General features: G+C 42.0%; 1 protein-coding gene across 15 annotated transcripts in view; it reads left to right on the forward strand.

The window, feature by feature from the left end:
* The window catches only part of LOC121296290 (brain-specific angiogenesis inhibitor 1-associated protein 2-like), a 48,361-nt gene that overhangs the window by 9,440 nt on the left and 22,075 nt on the right, over positions 1-16,846 (forward strand). For 8 of the 15 annotated variants that reach the window (XM_041221666.1, XM_041221667.1, XM_041221668.1 and 5 more), the window contains exons 2-6: positions 480-555; positions 4,180-4,266; positions 14,325-14,336; positions 14,881-14,942; positions 15,698-15,769. In XM_041221666.1, coding sequence (XP_041077600.1) covers positions 480-555; positions 4,180-4,266; positions 14,325-14,336; positions 14,881-14,942; positions 15,698-15,769 — 309 coding nt within the window. Of the gene's footprint in view, positions 1-479; positions 556-4,179; positions 4,267-14,155; positions 14,230-14,324; positions 14,337-14,880; positions 14,943-15,697; positions 15,770-16,846 lie in introns of those variants that run through there. The other 7 variants (XM_041221661.1, XM_041221674.1, XM_041221663.1 and 4 more) reach the window with 6 other exon arrangements.

Raw genomic sequence — 16,846 nt, forward strand, 5'->3', positions numbered from 1 at the left:
CTCTGCTCTAGCCACTAAGCTACACTGCTTCCCTCCCAGTCCCTCTTTTGTAACCACCACACCCCACTGCTGGTCCCTCGGCTGGTACCACAAAGTCACACTGCCACCCTCTGTCTCGATTCTCTTGAACTACTGGGTTAAACCGCTTCCCCTTCCCTAACTTCCACAATAGTCCTCTATCTTTCCTTCAGATCAGTGTGTACTATGCTAGAAAACCAGTTACATTGCTGAGAAGAATCCTGATGAGCAGTGTGTAGGCGACATGATGCCAGCGGGATGAGTAAGCCATTGTGGAGGAGGGGGCGGGGGTGACGTGCGTAGGCTCCCCTCTGTCTTTCGCGCCTCAGCTCGGTGTAGGAGTAATTTCTGAATGAATCAGGGCCCTCGTATGCGGGGGCTGTGTGCTTGCAGGGGATGCTAATGAAAAGGCTTGCCTCTGCCTCTGCCTCTGCTGACAGAACATGCTATTTCTGTTACAGTCCATCATGGAGCAATTTAATCCCTGCCTGCGGAACTTCGTTGCCATGGGGAAGAGCTACGAGAAGGCACTTTCCAGTAAGTCTCTTTTTAATAAGATTTTATATTTATTTTCTGTCTAAATGTGTCTCTTTTGCCAGACAGTTGGCAAACTCCCTGACTACTGCAGCACTTTTTAATTTTTTTTTTTTTAATGTTACTGGCTTTTTAAAAACTGAGTAGTGAGAGCCAGAATTCTCACATAATGAGTTGCAGGGACCTATATGTCTTTTATAGAAATACAAATCCGTGCAGAGTGTCCTGAGCTAATTGAATGACATTCCATGCTATTGTACAGTTTATATATAGCAGACACTTATCCCAAAGTGCTCGCTGCTTTGAAATATGTACACTGCACAGTATGTTCTGGTTGAAACCGATTGTGTGCTTGTGATTATTCTACTGTCCTCCACTGCAGTATGAATGTATTAAAAACAGCCCCCCCCTGAAATGTGGGACAAGAGTCTTGAGGGAATATCCCAGTTACATAGTAAAACTATGTGGGGACCTTTCTCTGCCTTGGGAATGTGGGAAAGGCACTGAAATGGAGTTTTAGCCTTCACTAAATACACCTCATCCATTGCATGTGATCTTGCGTGGGGATAGAATTCTGTTCCAGATGCTATCCCATGTTGGGCGATGCTTGAGTGTGGCAGAGGAACGAAGAGGTTGAATAATTCACTGGGGGAAATGCTCCTATTAAAAATGCTAGTGAATTATCTAAGGGATCAGCACATCCAGAGAATTTTTAAAGGGGGTTTACAGCTAATGAAACTAATCTTGCTAGTAAATCTCAGCTGCCATGCACTTCAGTTGGCCATGTACAGCAGGGCAGTTTTGAAAGCAACACATGCTTAAACAAACATGTACAGTAAATGTAATTTGTGAAATGCAAATTTGGTCCCACACAAGGTTACAGAAAGCTCTTGGGTTGCATGGTCACCTAGATCATTGCAGTGTCTTTGGGATCAAAGCATCTCACTGGCTGGGAAGCAGCTGGTTGGTTCAGAACATAAAATAAAGCAATTCAAGGGCTGGGAAAACCTGGAGTTTTTTTTTTTTTTTTTAAATGGGCAAACTAAGCTTGTTTGGTAGCCTTTTTCTTGTTAGCATTGCGCCATAGCTCCGGGAATGCTTAGCAACCCACACTAAAAGAAAATATTTGAACTCTTCTTGAAAACGGTCAAGATGAACTTTTGGTGGTGGTCTTTTATTGTCTACCCAGAAGCTGTTTCCCCTGGGTTATGCTGCTTTGGGATTTGGTGGTCATTAGTCTGCTGCAGCCCTTGGTGAAAAGCTGCATTCACAAAGAACTGCAAAAACTGAGCTAGACATTTAAAAGGAAGAGAAACAGGATTCATTTTTAGTGAGGGACATCTTCCTATGTAAGTAATCCACTGCCGCACCCATTGCCTTCAGCACCAAGACTTGAAGCAAATAGAAAATATTTGATGAGATTGTGGAAGGATTAAGTGTTTGTAGCTGATACAAAGCAAGATCCTGAATGCCTTGTGAAGGGTTTGGCTGGGCGGCTGTACCAGATATAGTAAGGTACACCTAATCACAGTTCAAAGGAGGAGCGACTGTGGCAGGGTGGGCTGGGGTGGATTTTAGGAAATGATTTACCTAGTTTGTAAATTAGCTAGTTCAGGATTGAGGTCCAGTAGTGGATTAATAGGACAGGAGAATGTGACTTCCTAGCTTAGTTATTTCCTCGCCATCAGGTTTTTAATCCTCTGTCCTCACCACAGATCTTAGGGGAATCGAGGAGATTTAGCCACTAATCCTCCTGAATTCAGGCGAACAGATTTGGAGTTGCCTCTGGACACCAGCAGATTACTGTTTCCTTGAAAGAGTCCTTTCAAGTCCTGTATTTAGGTGTGAATCATCTAAAGCCAATACATTTATTTTTGTTGGCTCCATCATAGCCATTAAAACAAAGTACTGCAGTAAGTAAAACGTATATATATATATATATATATATATATATATATATGTAATATATTATTATATTTATAATATATATATATGGGATCCTATACCCAAATATGGGAGCACCCATATGGCCCAGCAAATTGAAGGATGACGTCCATCAAGAAAGACATGCATACGGTCCCTTTTTAGGGTCGCTAGATTCTGCTCTTTAAAAGATATTGAAATCGATCAGGGTTCGTTTCCACAGAAACAGCATGGGGTTCCCAGGTGACGACATGGTATGTTTTTGTTGCAACGAACAGGCGTCCTTGATATTTCGATAAATAGAGCATTGTCTAACATTTACCTTCAATAACCTCTTTGCAAACTGGAAGGTAGAAACACTTTACCTTCCAAGTGTTCATGTAAATCAGTTCATTCATGACACGTGATGACTCATTGATTTTATTTAAATTCTCTAACTGTATCGTTAGGGTAACCAGCCAGTGTGAAATTTCACTGGTCTGATTACACGCACATCTGACTGGACTGTCCTCAAAATAGGATGCAGCAGTTTGTATCCAAAACAAATTTTTTCCGTGAATAAATACTGAATTTTTTTTCCCCAAAAAAGTATCATTTGGTACTTTGAGTTTTCTGTTGAAGGTTGCAATGTCATCCTCAGCTGTCTGTGTGTTTATTAACTACTGAGAGCACAGGCCCGCTTCACTGCGCCGCACTAGCAGTGTTTCACTCACAAGTCCAGGTGACAGCTGTGCTTTTTTCCCGCTCTCTACAAATTGTGTTTTAACGGAGTGTGTCTTGCAAAATCCTGTTGCTTTTGAGGACTCCTATTTTTTCTCTAGGCAGCACAGTAGGTATGCAGCGTGGAGATAACAAACCAAAGCGAAGGTTCTCTCTGGTGTCCCAGTTATGTCCCTTATGCCCCTTCAGTAGGCTTAGTGCACCGTAAATTCAGCTGTGCATTAATTGCAATTAGCTTTCTTACAGCAGTAGAGGTAACCTGCAGTCGTACAAGTAACACTTTGTCTTGCAAAGGTGTGCTGCTTTACTTCCAAGGTGTCAAGTTTCAACTTTAGCATGCAGAGTAGCTTATTCATTTAAAATGTATTTGATCGGAAGTGGTGGTGGGGTTGGGTAAAAGCTTTTTGGTTCTGAATAGCTTTTTTCTTCTTCTGGAGAATGGCTTTTGGAGATTAACAAGCCCTGCTGCAACTTTGTTTTTCTTTTGCAAAATCCTTCCCTTATTTTGTTTTGCATTGAATTGAAAGACACAATGTGTAGAAATAAAGCTGTATGGTCAGTGCTCAGACTGGGGTGGTGAGGGTGGGGGATTGCTATGAGCGTCACGAGTCACACTTGAGATATAAAGGTCAAAAGTTAAGTTCATTGTAGTATTGTTGCTGCAGTAGGGATCACACTGTATAGTATATCTCTGCACAAATGAACAAAAACATATTTTACGCAGAGATGTAACCTTAATGCTGTTACTGTGTAGGCCCAATGTGTTTTTATTTATTTTTATATATTTATTTTTGCACTGCTGTTGATGGTGAAAAGCTTTTTAACACTGGGGCACGTGGGGCTGTATTCATCAAGCATTAACGGGCCTATAAGTGCACTGCAGTCCTGTGCGTTTACAGGCTTGCTTTTATGAATCCAGCCCCTTGTCTGTATGTAGGAATAGCCGTTGGCCATATTTTGATGCCCAATACTTCATATTTCCAGGTGTGACATTTGCAGCAAAGGGCTACTTCGACGCACTGGTGAGGATGGGTGAACTTGCCAGCGAAAGTCAAGGCTCTAAGGATCTTGGTGAGTCACAGAGCCAGCGTCAGTGTGGGTTAAGGGGATATACAGGAGCAGGTGTAGCTCACTCCGCCCCCTCTGTTAGTTTTTGTTCCAACCTACCATTGTCTTCCAGTGCACAGGATTAATTTGAGATGAGCAGAATATTTGGATGTAGCGTTTCCCTTTTTAATGTGCTACTGTTTACCTTTGCTTACTGTGTAGCGTCACCTGGTTTCTAGAAGAAAAAAAATGCCATGCTATTAGCAGTATTATCTACAGTGATTAGCACAGCTCGACTTGGTTTGAGGTAAATTCTGTGCTGCTTTGCGGGTCTGGAGGACCAGTCCTCCATGTCTGCATGGTCCAAGGCTGCTAGGGAGTGCTGGGAGTGATAGGGTGGACAGGAGGGAAAACCCATGTGAATCGGATGGCATGGCACAGGGTGGTTAAATGCTTAAACCACATTATTAAGAACCTTGGCAGACCTGCAGTATACACAGCTGAGCTGTATTGAGTGGTTTTATGAACCGTGTGAGTAAGAGGACAACTTGGTTCATTTGATCATCCAAGGGAAGTGTCTTGCAAATGTTTTACACAGTTAACATCATTAATTTTGTTAATCATTTTTCATTTGTGCATGTTGCTATTTAATACCACAATGACAAAAAAGAAAAAAAAAACCTGCACGGTGATTTCTTCTAAAAGGTGCAACTGTGCTGTAATTTCAAAAGAAATAAATCATTCACCCTTGAAGAAATTAAAATGAATTACTTGGAAAAGGACAGCGAGAGAGCTCTATGCTCTGGCCATTGCACAAGAGAAAATCTAACCCATTCATACTGTAGATGAACTGCAGGAGGTCCACCTCTGACCTCCGTTGTCGGTAATGTACCTGGTTCACTGTAAAGCTCTTCCATCTAAAGACCACACCTTTGTCAGCTTTGTTTGGTTTTTAGTTCTGGAAAATTGACCAAACAAACATAACCTACATTTGTGCAGAAGACCCAAATATAACACAGTTGCTATAAATTATAAAACAATTTCAGAATGTCCTTGACTCCCAAATAAGATATTGTTTCTTGTCTTTAAACTCTTTTCTATAACGAAGGCAAATCAAAGTGTAAAGTGTTTCAGTTGAAAGTTCAGGGCATTCTAATTTGTATTGTCGGAACCCCTATGCCAGTGTTTCAACCTCCTCCCAGACACCTACACCTCTCTATACCTGGCCCTATTGTTTGGCCCTGGCCCAAAGCCTGTTTTTTTTAATCGCATTCACTTCTCCCATTGGAATAGAACAGGCTCACTTTCTCACCTCTATCCAGTCACGCTGAGTAGGCAGGTCCCATATTAAAGGCGCTGGATTTTTACAAATAAGATCTTTGGTTCTTCTCTGTACTAATGTTTTCCATTTTGATATATGTATGCTTTTATTCAAATTGATATATAACACTAGCAGAGGACTGCCTTATGTGTGTGGGTCGTCTCTGAATAATAGTGAGTCAATCACAGAGCATTGGATGTTAACATGCCACACAGGCATATGCACATGTGCTGCATTGGCAACCCTAATGTCCGAATGTAATCTTTATGACAGTCCTGGCTGGGCAGAGCCTTCACAGGCACTGTCTTGCAGTTGAAGGGCTCTATAGTATAAAGGCTAAATAAAGCGCCTGTCCTGTGTAATTGTGACCTCTTCTAAACATATTCATTTATAATTTGATAGCCTAATACAGAACAAAAGTAATATTTCCCATGTCTGGACGAATTCCCTTGTCAAATTAGTATGGTGTTTGTTGGCTGTAAGAAACACAATGAAGTACTCTCCAGTTTTAGCATTTTATATAGGCTCTGTTCTTTTCCACAGCCTTTCTGGCTTCCCTGCCCTAATTCCCTTCCCCTAGCTGTAAATGCATTCTCAACACACAGAACCCCACCCAAACTGGTTAGACAAAGCAGAGGTTTTACAAATGAATAATTAACAATGCGTTTTCAAACGCATACACACACATATTATACAAGGTAAATGTTCTATTGAAAATGAAGCTTATTGCAAGAGAGCATGTGTGCTGTGGACAGTGGGGGTCCCCTGACCTTGTGTCATTTGAGGACTCCTTTCTGTAATATCTTCACTGCCTGTAATAGCAAAATGCCGCAGAAACAATGAGAGCCGAAGCAGTGCAAACTGCCCTGCCTTGGTGCATTCTGCTCCCCTGTAAAGAATGGTGCAAGGCAGCGTGGCACAGACTCTGCCACTTTGGCGCCATGCCAAGGCAAAGCAAGCGATGCTCTCTACTCTGCGCCCAAATCCGATTAGCTTGTGGTTTCAGCAGAGAGGCTGACCAATTGCCTGTTCTTTCAGTGCCTGGAGTCCGATAGACAGGGCGAGTTTGAAGGAACGCCAGCCCTATCAAACGTGGTCTGTGTGTGAAACATGCACTGCAGCTTCTGAGCTCTGCGTCACTTTGGTTAACAGCCTACCAGTGATCACAGCAAGGGGGTAGCCTCAATGCTCTAGTGCTTCCTGAAGATGGGGTTAGAATGCCACTATCAGGGTGCCAGACAAATATATATTTATGTCCAAAAAAAACAGCAAAATCTAGTTGATTTTGTCATTAATTACTGATTAGGTATATGCTATTTACACCACCTAATGCAGATAGGCCAAGGCTCAATCAACTTTTCAGTCTCAAGTTTAGGAGTCTAACATTATTCCATTCTCACTCGTTATTGTATCTGACCTTCACATGTCTGCCAAAGAAGCCGAAAAGATCAGGAGAGAAATACTAAAAGTTGAGGGCAGTATGAGTGAATGTGTGGAGTGGAGCACTAAATGAAACCTACCTCAAAGCAGCTGCGAGAATATAAAGCTAATACAATGAAACTACCATCTGCTCTCATTGAATCACATCAATTGAAGTTACAAGGTTAGGTTTATTTCCTGCTGGAAACCGTAAAGGGAAGCCAACATTGCCTTTTTCAATTTACAGCAACTCCTTCAAGAGCCATGTGCCATTGTCTTCCTTTCAAAGCTTTGCTTTATTTACTAGCTGGGTTCCTTTGTGGAATCGGAATGATTCATATGAGTTTCTTGAACCATTGAGGATCTGTAATGATGATAAAAAGAAATATATTATTTCCTGTATTGTGCAACAGGTAAGATTTATGAAATTATTCCAATAGATTTTTAAAACGTTCAGCTGCAGTGTGCATTGGTCTACTGAAATTGAAGTGATTTAAAGTTACTGGTGACATTTGAGAAATCTTGCCTGTGTTTGCTGTACTGTGACACTTGCAGTAAAGCTCTGTGTGTATTTTCAGCCTTGGAAGAAAAAGTCCAGTAGCTGAAGTCTTTAATCCCCAGTGTATTTGCAGTTATATAACAAACATTTTTTCTGAATGAGCCTGCAAGAAGTGCCCCATTTTCACTGCATGCTACCACCTGCTCAAGAAGCAGGAGATTACTCCAAAGGGGGTCCCCAGGTCATTCCATTCTCATTCCCTTCCCTTCTGCAGTTTCTGCATGCGGCACTACGGTGTACACAGTACAGCAGCCTGGCTTCCTTTTCACTCCAGCACGTCTGCTTTGGCTTTGTGTGAATGTCACTGCAGCCAGCCAGACACTTGATCAATAGATTCATAGATAGGTGGAACTGCAGGTACCTAAAGCAGTTTAGATGATTGATGTCTGGAGCTGGCATCTAATTAAAACAAAAGGAATGGCTTTTCAATAGGCAGCTTGTGGAATCCTTAATAAATAATCTGTACCAGTCAGTCCCCAGATTACCCCCTGCAGGACTCATTTTGCATTTCTCTGTAAAAAGCCTGAACTCACAATTTTCCTGTCTGGATGCATTCTTGCTATGTAGATGCATTAATCATCGGTGTCATTTCAGTGTCATTGAAAAGTAATGTGTCTGTTTTAATGGTAACCATGACTTGCATCTTATCAGCATTAGCATTTTTAAATTCCTGCAGTTTCCTGTTACCTGCAGTTTCCTCACGCTCCTGATCTGGCTGCAATCCTAGGCACACTATCTAATTAGAACAGAAAGATGTTTTTTCCACTTGGGAGTTTTCCTTTCAAAATATACTGCTGATATATATTGCTCTTCGTGCAGTGATTTTAGAGGACAGATCTCAAACCCCAGTGCACTAGAGCGGACATTTTGAAAAGAGCTTTGAAACACTTTTAAAGTTATATGTGTAAAAAGTAGTCAGGATGTTAACAGTGTCAAGAAAAATGACAGGTACATTCTTTAAACAGTTGTAGCAGCACATGGGGATGTGTAGCGCTATATTTTTTGGAAAGCCTAATTAGTTTCTGTGTTGCTCCTCTGCTCCACCAGTCCACACCCCCGCACAGCTCCACCCCCAGTAGGAGTAGGAGAGAGTGGGCAAGTTGGTATTAGACACGAATCCCTATTCTCCGCAATTTTAAAATAGATCAAAGGCATGCCGTTATGCAGGCATCAGCCCACTTAATAAGAAACTGTTACAAATAAAGCCCTTGTGTATTTGCAGATATTGTTGTTGCTGACAGCTGAGATCCCTGTGAAGAATTGCTAGCTCCTGCTCTGGATCATTACAGAACTCTGGCAGCAACCCCACCTGCAAAATGACCCCCCCCCCCCCCCCCACACACACAACACCCCCAACAAACAGGAACTTTTAATAAGGATACTGTGAAGATCCGAGTTAGCTTCCCTTCTTCCTGCCTGGAGCCTCCCCCTCTCTCCACACATGCACTCACCCACACAGGCTTTGTGCCCTAGATCTATGTTTCTGATAATTATCCCTCTTCCATACTGTAGTAACTCCTGCTGACGGTTTTATGGTGTCACTACTGTGCTTATATAACAAGTTCTATAGAATCATTTCTAAAAACAAATTATACTTTTCATATGGAAAGGAAAAGTGGTAGAATTCCTGTAAAGTAACACATTTTGTTCTGAAGCATTCTTGCAGTATGTGCTTTGTTTTTATTAATGTGCTTTGTGTTTATTATATAAGGTTATAACTAGACTGGGTAGGTGAGTCGGTGACAGCTGTAGGTATCCCACACCCTGAACCGTTTTGACCGTCTTGAGTGCCCTTTACCCCCTGCATCCAAGAAGCCACTGGTCAAGCTTATAATCAGATTTCCTATAAGGCTGGCATTAAACATAATGTATCATTCTGAGCGCACAGTTCAATGATATTTAGAAGTACCAAAAAGAAACAGAATCAAGTCTTTGCCGCAGTTTACCTGATGACATTGAAATTCTTGTTATAGCATTTACAGCACACGTTTCTTTTACATACCCTTGAAGTGTGTGATACCCTAGCCGAGATTCTGAGGCGAGTGTAGTGGGTAGCACTGTATTCTCAAGTAACGGTACATGCATTTATCTGCTTAATATCTGTTAAATACCTTAAAGGGAATATTAACTTTTGTACAAAGTGCTCAGGCTCTTTTTCATTTCTCCCATGTTGGCTGGTATTATTTAGTCCGTGTCCTGGTTGGGCTTTCCCCTTCACTCTCTTCTATAAAGGGAAAATCATTCGGTAGACCCTTACTGTACCTTTGGGGAAATAAAATTAAAGAAAGCTCTTCTGGTGCCAACCTTTATTTTTATTTATTTATTATATTTGTGACAGCTGTAGTGACTGCATGGAGATCATTTCCCCAGCCTACGCACACCGGCTCTTGGTAATTCACTGATGCCACCACACTCCAACAAGAGCCTGACTTTGCTTTACAAGCAGGGAAGAGAACACCAGTCACAAAAAAGAGAGAACTAAAAATAAAGGAGATAACAGAATTAAAGCCATTAAACCAGCTGCAAAGCAGGTGTCTGCATAGTCTTCATCGTTTTCTGATCGTCATCATGAGGGTGCATACAGTGAGGTACACAGGGAAACTGGTGCCTTCCCAGTGTCATGCCTACATATAACTTTGGTGAACGGGTCATCAAATTGTAATTCAACAATATCTGGTGGTATTAAACCAAAGTGGCTGGCTTCACACACCCAGGTTTGCACTGATCATGGACTACCTAATGTTACCATAGGTAGGGTAGTCCACAGTTGGTGCTAATCAGCCTGTGAAACCTTGATGAACTCTGGCTTGTGACTGCATGGGCTAGTGAAAGTTGTATCAGTTTGTAGGTGCATTCTTTATCACACCTGTCCACTATTCTCAGGCTAGATCATGATTGGATACACTTGTGAAGAACAGTTTGACTAAATGTAGCATCGCACGTGCTTATTGTTCCAATTGGCTATTGAACATACGCACATTTTTATAATACAGTAGTCGATGCGTTTTCTGGTTATTTTAGGGAGGTATGTGTGATTAAACATGTCGCTAATTTGTTTAAATAGTCCATTTGATGTTTGAAGAGAAAGCTTGGATACTTCTCGTTGCATTTTGTTTCCTGCTGAAAGGGGATGAGTACAATACAAGAGTCTGCTGAACGCAAAGATAACGGCATGTGGTTTAAATTCAAAGCGGATGTTCTGATGCCACTGGCACAATTGCTCTGCTCACAGGTTCCTGCAAGCCTGTTCCGAGGGAATGTTACCTCATTTTCCACGGAATCATCCCTTCGGAATTCCTGTACTTTCAGTCTCTAACTCGGTTCCAGAATAACCGACTCTCAACCTCTACCCTTCTATACCTCATAACAGCATCCCTAACTCCCTTCATCTGACCCCCTCTAGGCCTCACTGTCTCTGCAATGCAGACAACTATACTTCTAGTACACAAAGGAGTTAAGGCCTGCTGACTGCTGATTTGTAATCTCAGTGTGTCTCCATGGATTCACACCAATTGCATAAAAGCAATCTCATAGCCATGCGTATTAACCCCCTGGCTTTGCCTAATCAGGATTATCAATTGCGTTCTTCATTTCTTGAATCTGTAAATAATTGAGATGATTGTTTTGGTCGGTAGGGTATTGCTCTGATTGCAGCTCTATATCTCACTGCTGACGGGAGACCAGTGTTGGTCCAGGCTGTATGACATGTCTCACTGCTCTAGGAACACAAACTCATTTTCAGGATGAATGGTCTTCTCACAGCTCCTACCTGCCTAGCGGTTAAACCTGATCCATTGTCTTTTTATTTGAGGTGCTTAATGCCACGGTTATACCTGTTTTAGTAATGTTTGTTTATCCCTTTTAATATATATTAAAAAAATAAACAAAAAGAAAAATGAAATGAGCAAGAATTGCAGCGCTCGGGTTCGGGGTCTTTTAGAGACATTAATGTTTTGATTGTTCAACTGCTTTCATCTGAAGCCAATTGAACTGTCTAACGGTGACCTCAATTGAAATTATTTGCTGCCACTATAAGAAGCTTGTTTTTAGCAGAGCACTGCTAATTGCAATTTTGATCAATGGTGTGTTGATTAAAAGGGAATGAGAATTGATTTTAAAAAGGAATCGGAATTGAAAAAGAGGAAACGACTCCAACCCTGGTAGCCTCACTGCTCGTCAGATGGTGACCGAAACCTCCCAGGTAAAGATGTGATAATGTAATGTGTGATCAAACCTGCAGGTAGGAAGTGGGTCAGTAGTTTATTATTATTCTTAGCGTCATTGTGGTTTGAGGCAGAGTGCAGACTCCTGTCTAATCCTCTCCTTTTTTGCCAAGGAGAGAGAGAATATATGATCAGGTGATCACATGCAAAGCTGACTAGCCTCCCTCTGTGTGGTAGGAGTTCATTGGCTGCGAATCTTACCTTATTTCTCAATTTTTACAAGGTGTTGCCTGTCGTTTTAACAGCAACTTCATCAAGCTCTGTTTAGACTGAAAAAAAACTGTCCACAAACAGACTAAACTTCTTGGAAAGTCTGATGTTCAGGGACGATTCTCCTGTGTGAACTGGCCCGCTGCAGTTATATTTGTTTGTTTGGCTATATCGATTAGAAAAGCTGTAATCCCTTTTAAAAAGCGGTTTACGCAGCCCTTGGGCGATCGCTGGAGTGCTGCTTAATGGAGCGCCTCTTTAAATCACCAAGGGAAATCAGCTTGCTCCCTCTGCTCTAGTCCACAATAACAGGAGAAACTGGGCTAGCAAACCCAACCCACCCCAACTGGGCCATTCTGGAGACATGCTGACGGCACGTGTATCCCATATAATGACACGCATTTGCAACTATTCCAATAATCTAGCCAGTTGTTTTACCCTGCTACAGCAGTTGTTTCTGTCAGGCTGTGCTGTAGGAATATCGCTCTAGGAGGTGCTTTGTGTGGTTTTAATGCTTTTATGACTTTGAACAATCACAGTATATAACCTCTGTGCACTCTGTACAGTAATCTCAATAGAGTTAAAGGGGAAGATTGTTTTTCCTTTAACACATGTTTGTATTTGCCCAGCCTACATGTATCCTGCTGCTGTCTATTCCATCTATCACAGCGTGGGGTCAGAATGGTGTTAATATATTGTGCCTTCCAGCTTTGCAGGTTTTTTCTTTTTTTTTTTTTCTGGACCTGCACCCAGAGCACCTCCATTTTGAAGGATTTCCACACAATACTTAGAGAAGTTGTTCAAGTTGTTCCCACTTTTTAAATGCATGCCTGAACTGGGAATCGACTTGGTGTGTTTGTTTCTTCTTTCATGTTTACAAGTGGCAAGTTTTTTTGTTTTTTTTTTAAAAACCTGGAGGGACCCATCTAGCGATAGTAGGGATATTGGCTGCTGTCTGTCCCTAAAACCAGAGCCTATCAAACTACTACAGACTGCACAGTGCCAAACAAAAATGTAATTTGAAGCCACTAACTCTTTTAAAATACTAACTGCAGTGCAACGACTGTAGTGATGCTTGTACCTTGCAGGGCTATTGTGTGAACAAGGTTCTGTAGGGATGAAAATACAGAAAAACTCATAGCATAGCAGTTTGATACATTCCTGGTTTAACTATGAGTTTAATAAGACACACCTGAGCTTGTTACTTGTACATTTTGGCTAATCAAGCTAATGGTAGAACTTGGAATGGGTGAAACTGCTATGTAGTAAGAGTCTTATTTTCATCCAGTAATCTGAATTGGTTGACCTACCCAATGCAACAAGCATAACATTAACAGAATAGCCCTACTAACCTTTTGTTTTTTTTAATGGCCAGTTCTTTCTCCACTAGGATGTTGTTATTGTTGGCACTAACCCCAGTGCAAACTAATGTGGGTAAAGTCTACAGTGTGTGCAGCTAGCAATTTTCTCTACTGAAACAAAATCCCATCTATGTGTAATAGTTTGCATTTACGTGGTGTTTTAATGGATTGAAACCCGGTCAAACCTCATTAGTAAGGACTCTGACAGGACAAGCTAAATGGTGAACAATGACTTCTCCCCATGCTGTGTGCAAGGAAAGATCTCTCATTGAACCTATACAAAACTCTGTAGTTGCCCTCAGCAGTTCAGGTCCTGGTCCCCTGTGATTTAATTATAATTTCTTCTTGGGTTTATGCTCACCTTCCCCAAGGGAGACAAGGTGTCGACCCCTTTTTTTAAAGCAGTTTCTCAATTCACTTTAGATGACTAATTTAAAAAATACCTTTTATTTTCAACTACCAGTCCCTTGTCTTGAACCAGCCCCTAAGCCACACTCGTTTTGCTCCCAGTCCTTCAACACAAACCACTAGGCCACACTGCCTCCCTAACTCTAACAAAGCCAAACTGCTTCCCTCTGTCTCTCGGCTCTAACAACTAGGCCACACCGCATCCCTCCCAGTACTTTGGCTCACTACTAGGCCGTGCTTTGTTCCTCCCAGTCCCTCTGCTCTAACCACTGGGCCACACTGATTACTGAGCACTGTTTGTTCACGGCTACCCCAGTGTTTAGTGGAGGAAGCCCCTGTTGTATCCACTGTTGTGTGGTTTTTTTTTTTTTTTTTTTTTTTTTTTTTTTAAATTTTAGAGTCCCCAACAGACAGGCCCCCTCTGGTTCTCATTAAAGGGGTTTGACTGTGTCGAGGAAACCTCTCTGTGTGTCTCGTTATTCCCAGGTAGCTCTTCTCACTGTCTCGAGATCTTTTTACTTCTGTTCTTTGCTCAATCTAGATCTTTTTGTTCCTTTTTTTACAATGCATTGCATATTCAGAAGAGGCAGCATGATCCATAATTTCTCTACCCCCCCGCCCACTCCCCCCCCCCCCCCCCCCCCCGCTCCGCCCCCCCCCGCCCCCCCCCCCCCCCCCCCCCCCGCCCCCCTGCCCCCCGCCCCCCCCCCCCCCCCCCCCCCCCCCCCCCTGCTGCATGGGAGGCAAACCAAAACAAAAGAGAGAATACAAACTCAAAACGAGAAAAAAATAAAAAAAAGACAAAAATATAAATTTTAATTTATAAATTAAAACCTTTTTAAAACTGTAATTGATTATGATATCCGAACTACTATGCTTGAGTAATTAAAAAAAAAAAAAAAAAAGCACCTTTTTTTATTGATTTTATTTACTGATTTTACGTTCCCCCATTCTGTTTGATATTTTTGTTGTGTTATTGTTAATCTGTCATGACTTGCTCACCATCCCGTTCATTCTGGCTTCCTGTCGCCTGTCCTCCATGTTTGTTGGCTGCATGTTCTTGCACAGTGTGACTTCACAGAGCCGGCTGTTTTTAATGCAGTCTCTTTTCTTTCTTTCTCTCTTTCTTTTTTGCAGGGGATGTGTTGTTTCAGATGGCAGAAGTACACCGGCAGATTCAGATGCAGCTGGAAGACATGGTAGGTGTCCACCCCCCTGCTTTCCATATGTACATAACAATGTTGTATCGAAAATGTTATGTGCGTGTGCCTGTCTCTCTGTGTAAATATGTCTTGAAACAAAATCTACTTCTGATCTATGGTTTTCTCAAATAAGCATCGACAAAATGGTGTTGGGTAAGGTTCCTGTAATTCTAGGAAATGAAGCTCATCTATAAACAACTCCTTACTTCTGCAGGCTGGGCACTGTTTGTAAGATTCTATACAGGAATTATGATGATGAACAAGAAAGTCTTTTCCTCCGTCCATGGACAGGAGGGGCTGGGTGTCCTGTGCACGTTTCTGTCTGAAACAATGATGCAGCAGACCAGCTCGAAAAAAAACATGGATTTCGGCTGTCCTGGTACCCCAGTGAGAACCAGACTTTTCACCACTGTGCTGCCGCAGAGTACTGTATATAGAGTACTCTATAGAGTATATTTTAGATGTGAATTTGTTAAATGTGATCAGATAAGGCTTGGTTTTAATGTTCGAATTGCCAAACCCCAAAATATAGAACTGGAAAGGTACCGAATTGCCTAGTGACTTTTGCAGTTTTCTTTTAAAATTGAACAATGGTGGTGGTGGTGGGGGGGGAATCAAATGTCAGAATAAATGAATGCTGCTTCAGGGGGAGATTAACAGGATTAAAATTTTTTTTTTAAATTTTTTGCTGAGGCAGTTTTTCTTGCTGCGTAGTGCACCTCGAACTTAACCCCTTCCTCTCTGTATTCCAGCTAAAGTCCTTTCACAATGAGCTGCTGACAGAGCTGGAGAAGAAGGTGGAGCTGGATGCCAGATACTTGAGTGTGAGTCCAGCTACACTTCCATCATAATACCGCTCCTGCCTCCCCTGCTGTTGTGACCATTGACCAGTCATTATACCTGGCTAGTCCATGGGCAACCCATGACCTGAAACCAAGGTCATCAGTGGACCTAACTGAGGCTGTCTGTCTACAACCGCCTGTGAGAAGTGGTCACTGGGCAGGATAAGGCTTCCCATTGAAATCTCTTGATTGATGAGGGGTTTTGTTATTGTCACATGCGTTATCTGGTTCTATTGATCCGCACCTTTCCCTGTCACTGCAGCAGTCTGTGGAGTTCTCTGTCCTGTCACAGAGTGCTGCAGGGGAGCGTGGAAGAAAAGACTAATTTACTGTGCAGCCAAGAAAAACCTGTGATAAGCTAGCCACAGGAAAGTTTAATGACCCTGGCTAATGCTGGGTTGTGTGTGTGTGTGTGAAAGACTGAAGAGAGATGAGGAAAGGTCAGTCTTTTGAAACTGTTTCTCTAGGAGGCAGGCATCTTCCACCCTGCCTTTTTGATTTTTAAGGACTTGTTTTTGAAATGCATGACTTACAAGTTCTTTCAGCTGAAGTACAACTCGTACTGTAAAGTTCTGGCTATAATGAGCACTTGATCAATTGTCTGTCAGACTTAGACACTTGACAGATGTGCAAATGCAATTCTGTGTGTGGCCTACGCAGGTGCCTTCCTTGTGTGTTTGTGAGCTGCAGGGAAAGTTGATTGGTTTTTGAAAAATGAGCCGCAGTGTTTGAGTACATTTATTCCATCGTGCTGGAGGCTCAGGTGAGCAATACTAGCTTAGCCGCTGGGTCACAGTTTATTAAGACTAGTTCAGGGACCCATATGCTGTCTGTCGGATTAGTTTTTTTTGTAAGAGATGCCGTCTTGTGTGGTTAGAGGGTGAGAGAACTGGGATGCAAAGCTGAGTGACTCTGGCAGCACCTAATTGTCTGAAACAACATATTTTATGCAAAAAAGAGGCACCTGACACTTATTAACTTACCGGTATTTAAAACACTCAAAAAAACGAAGACTATTCATCTTTGTAACCTTTGGATTTGACAGCAGAGGAGACTGAT

Source organism: Polyodon spathula, chromosome 21, assembly GCF_017654505.1.
Source record: "Polyodon spathula isolate WHYD16114869_AA chromosome 21, ASM1765450v1, whole genome shotgun sequence".
In the NCBI taxonomy this organism is placed as follows: Eukaryota; Metazoa; Chordata; class Actinopteri; order Acipenseriformes; family Polyodontidae; genus Polyodon; species Polyodon spathula.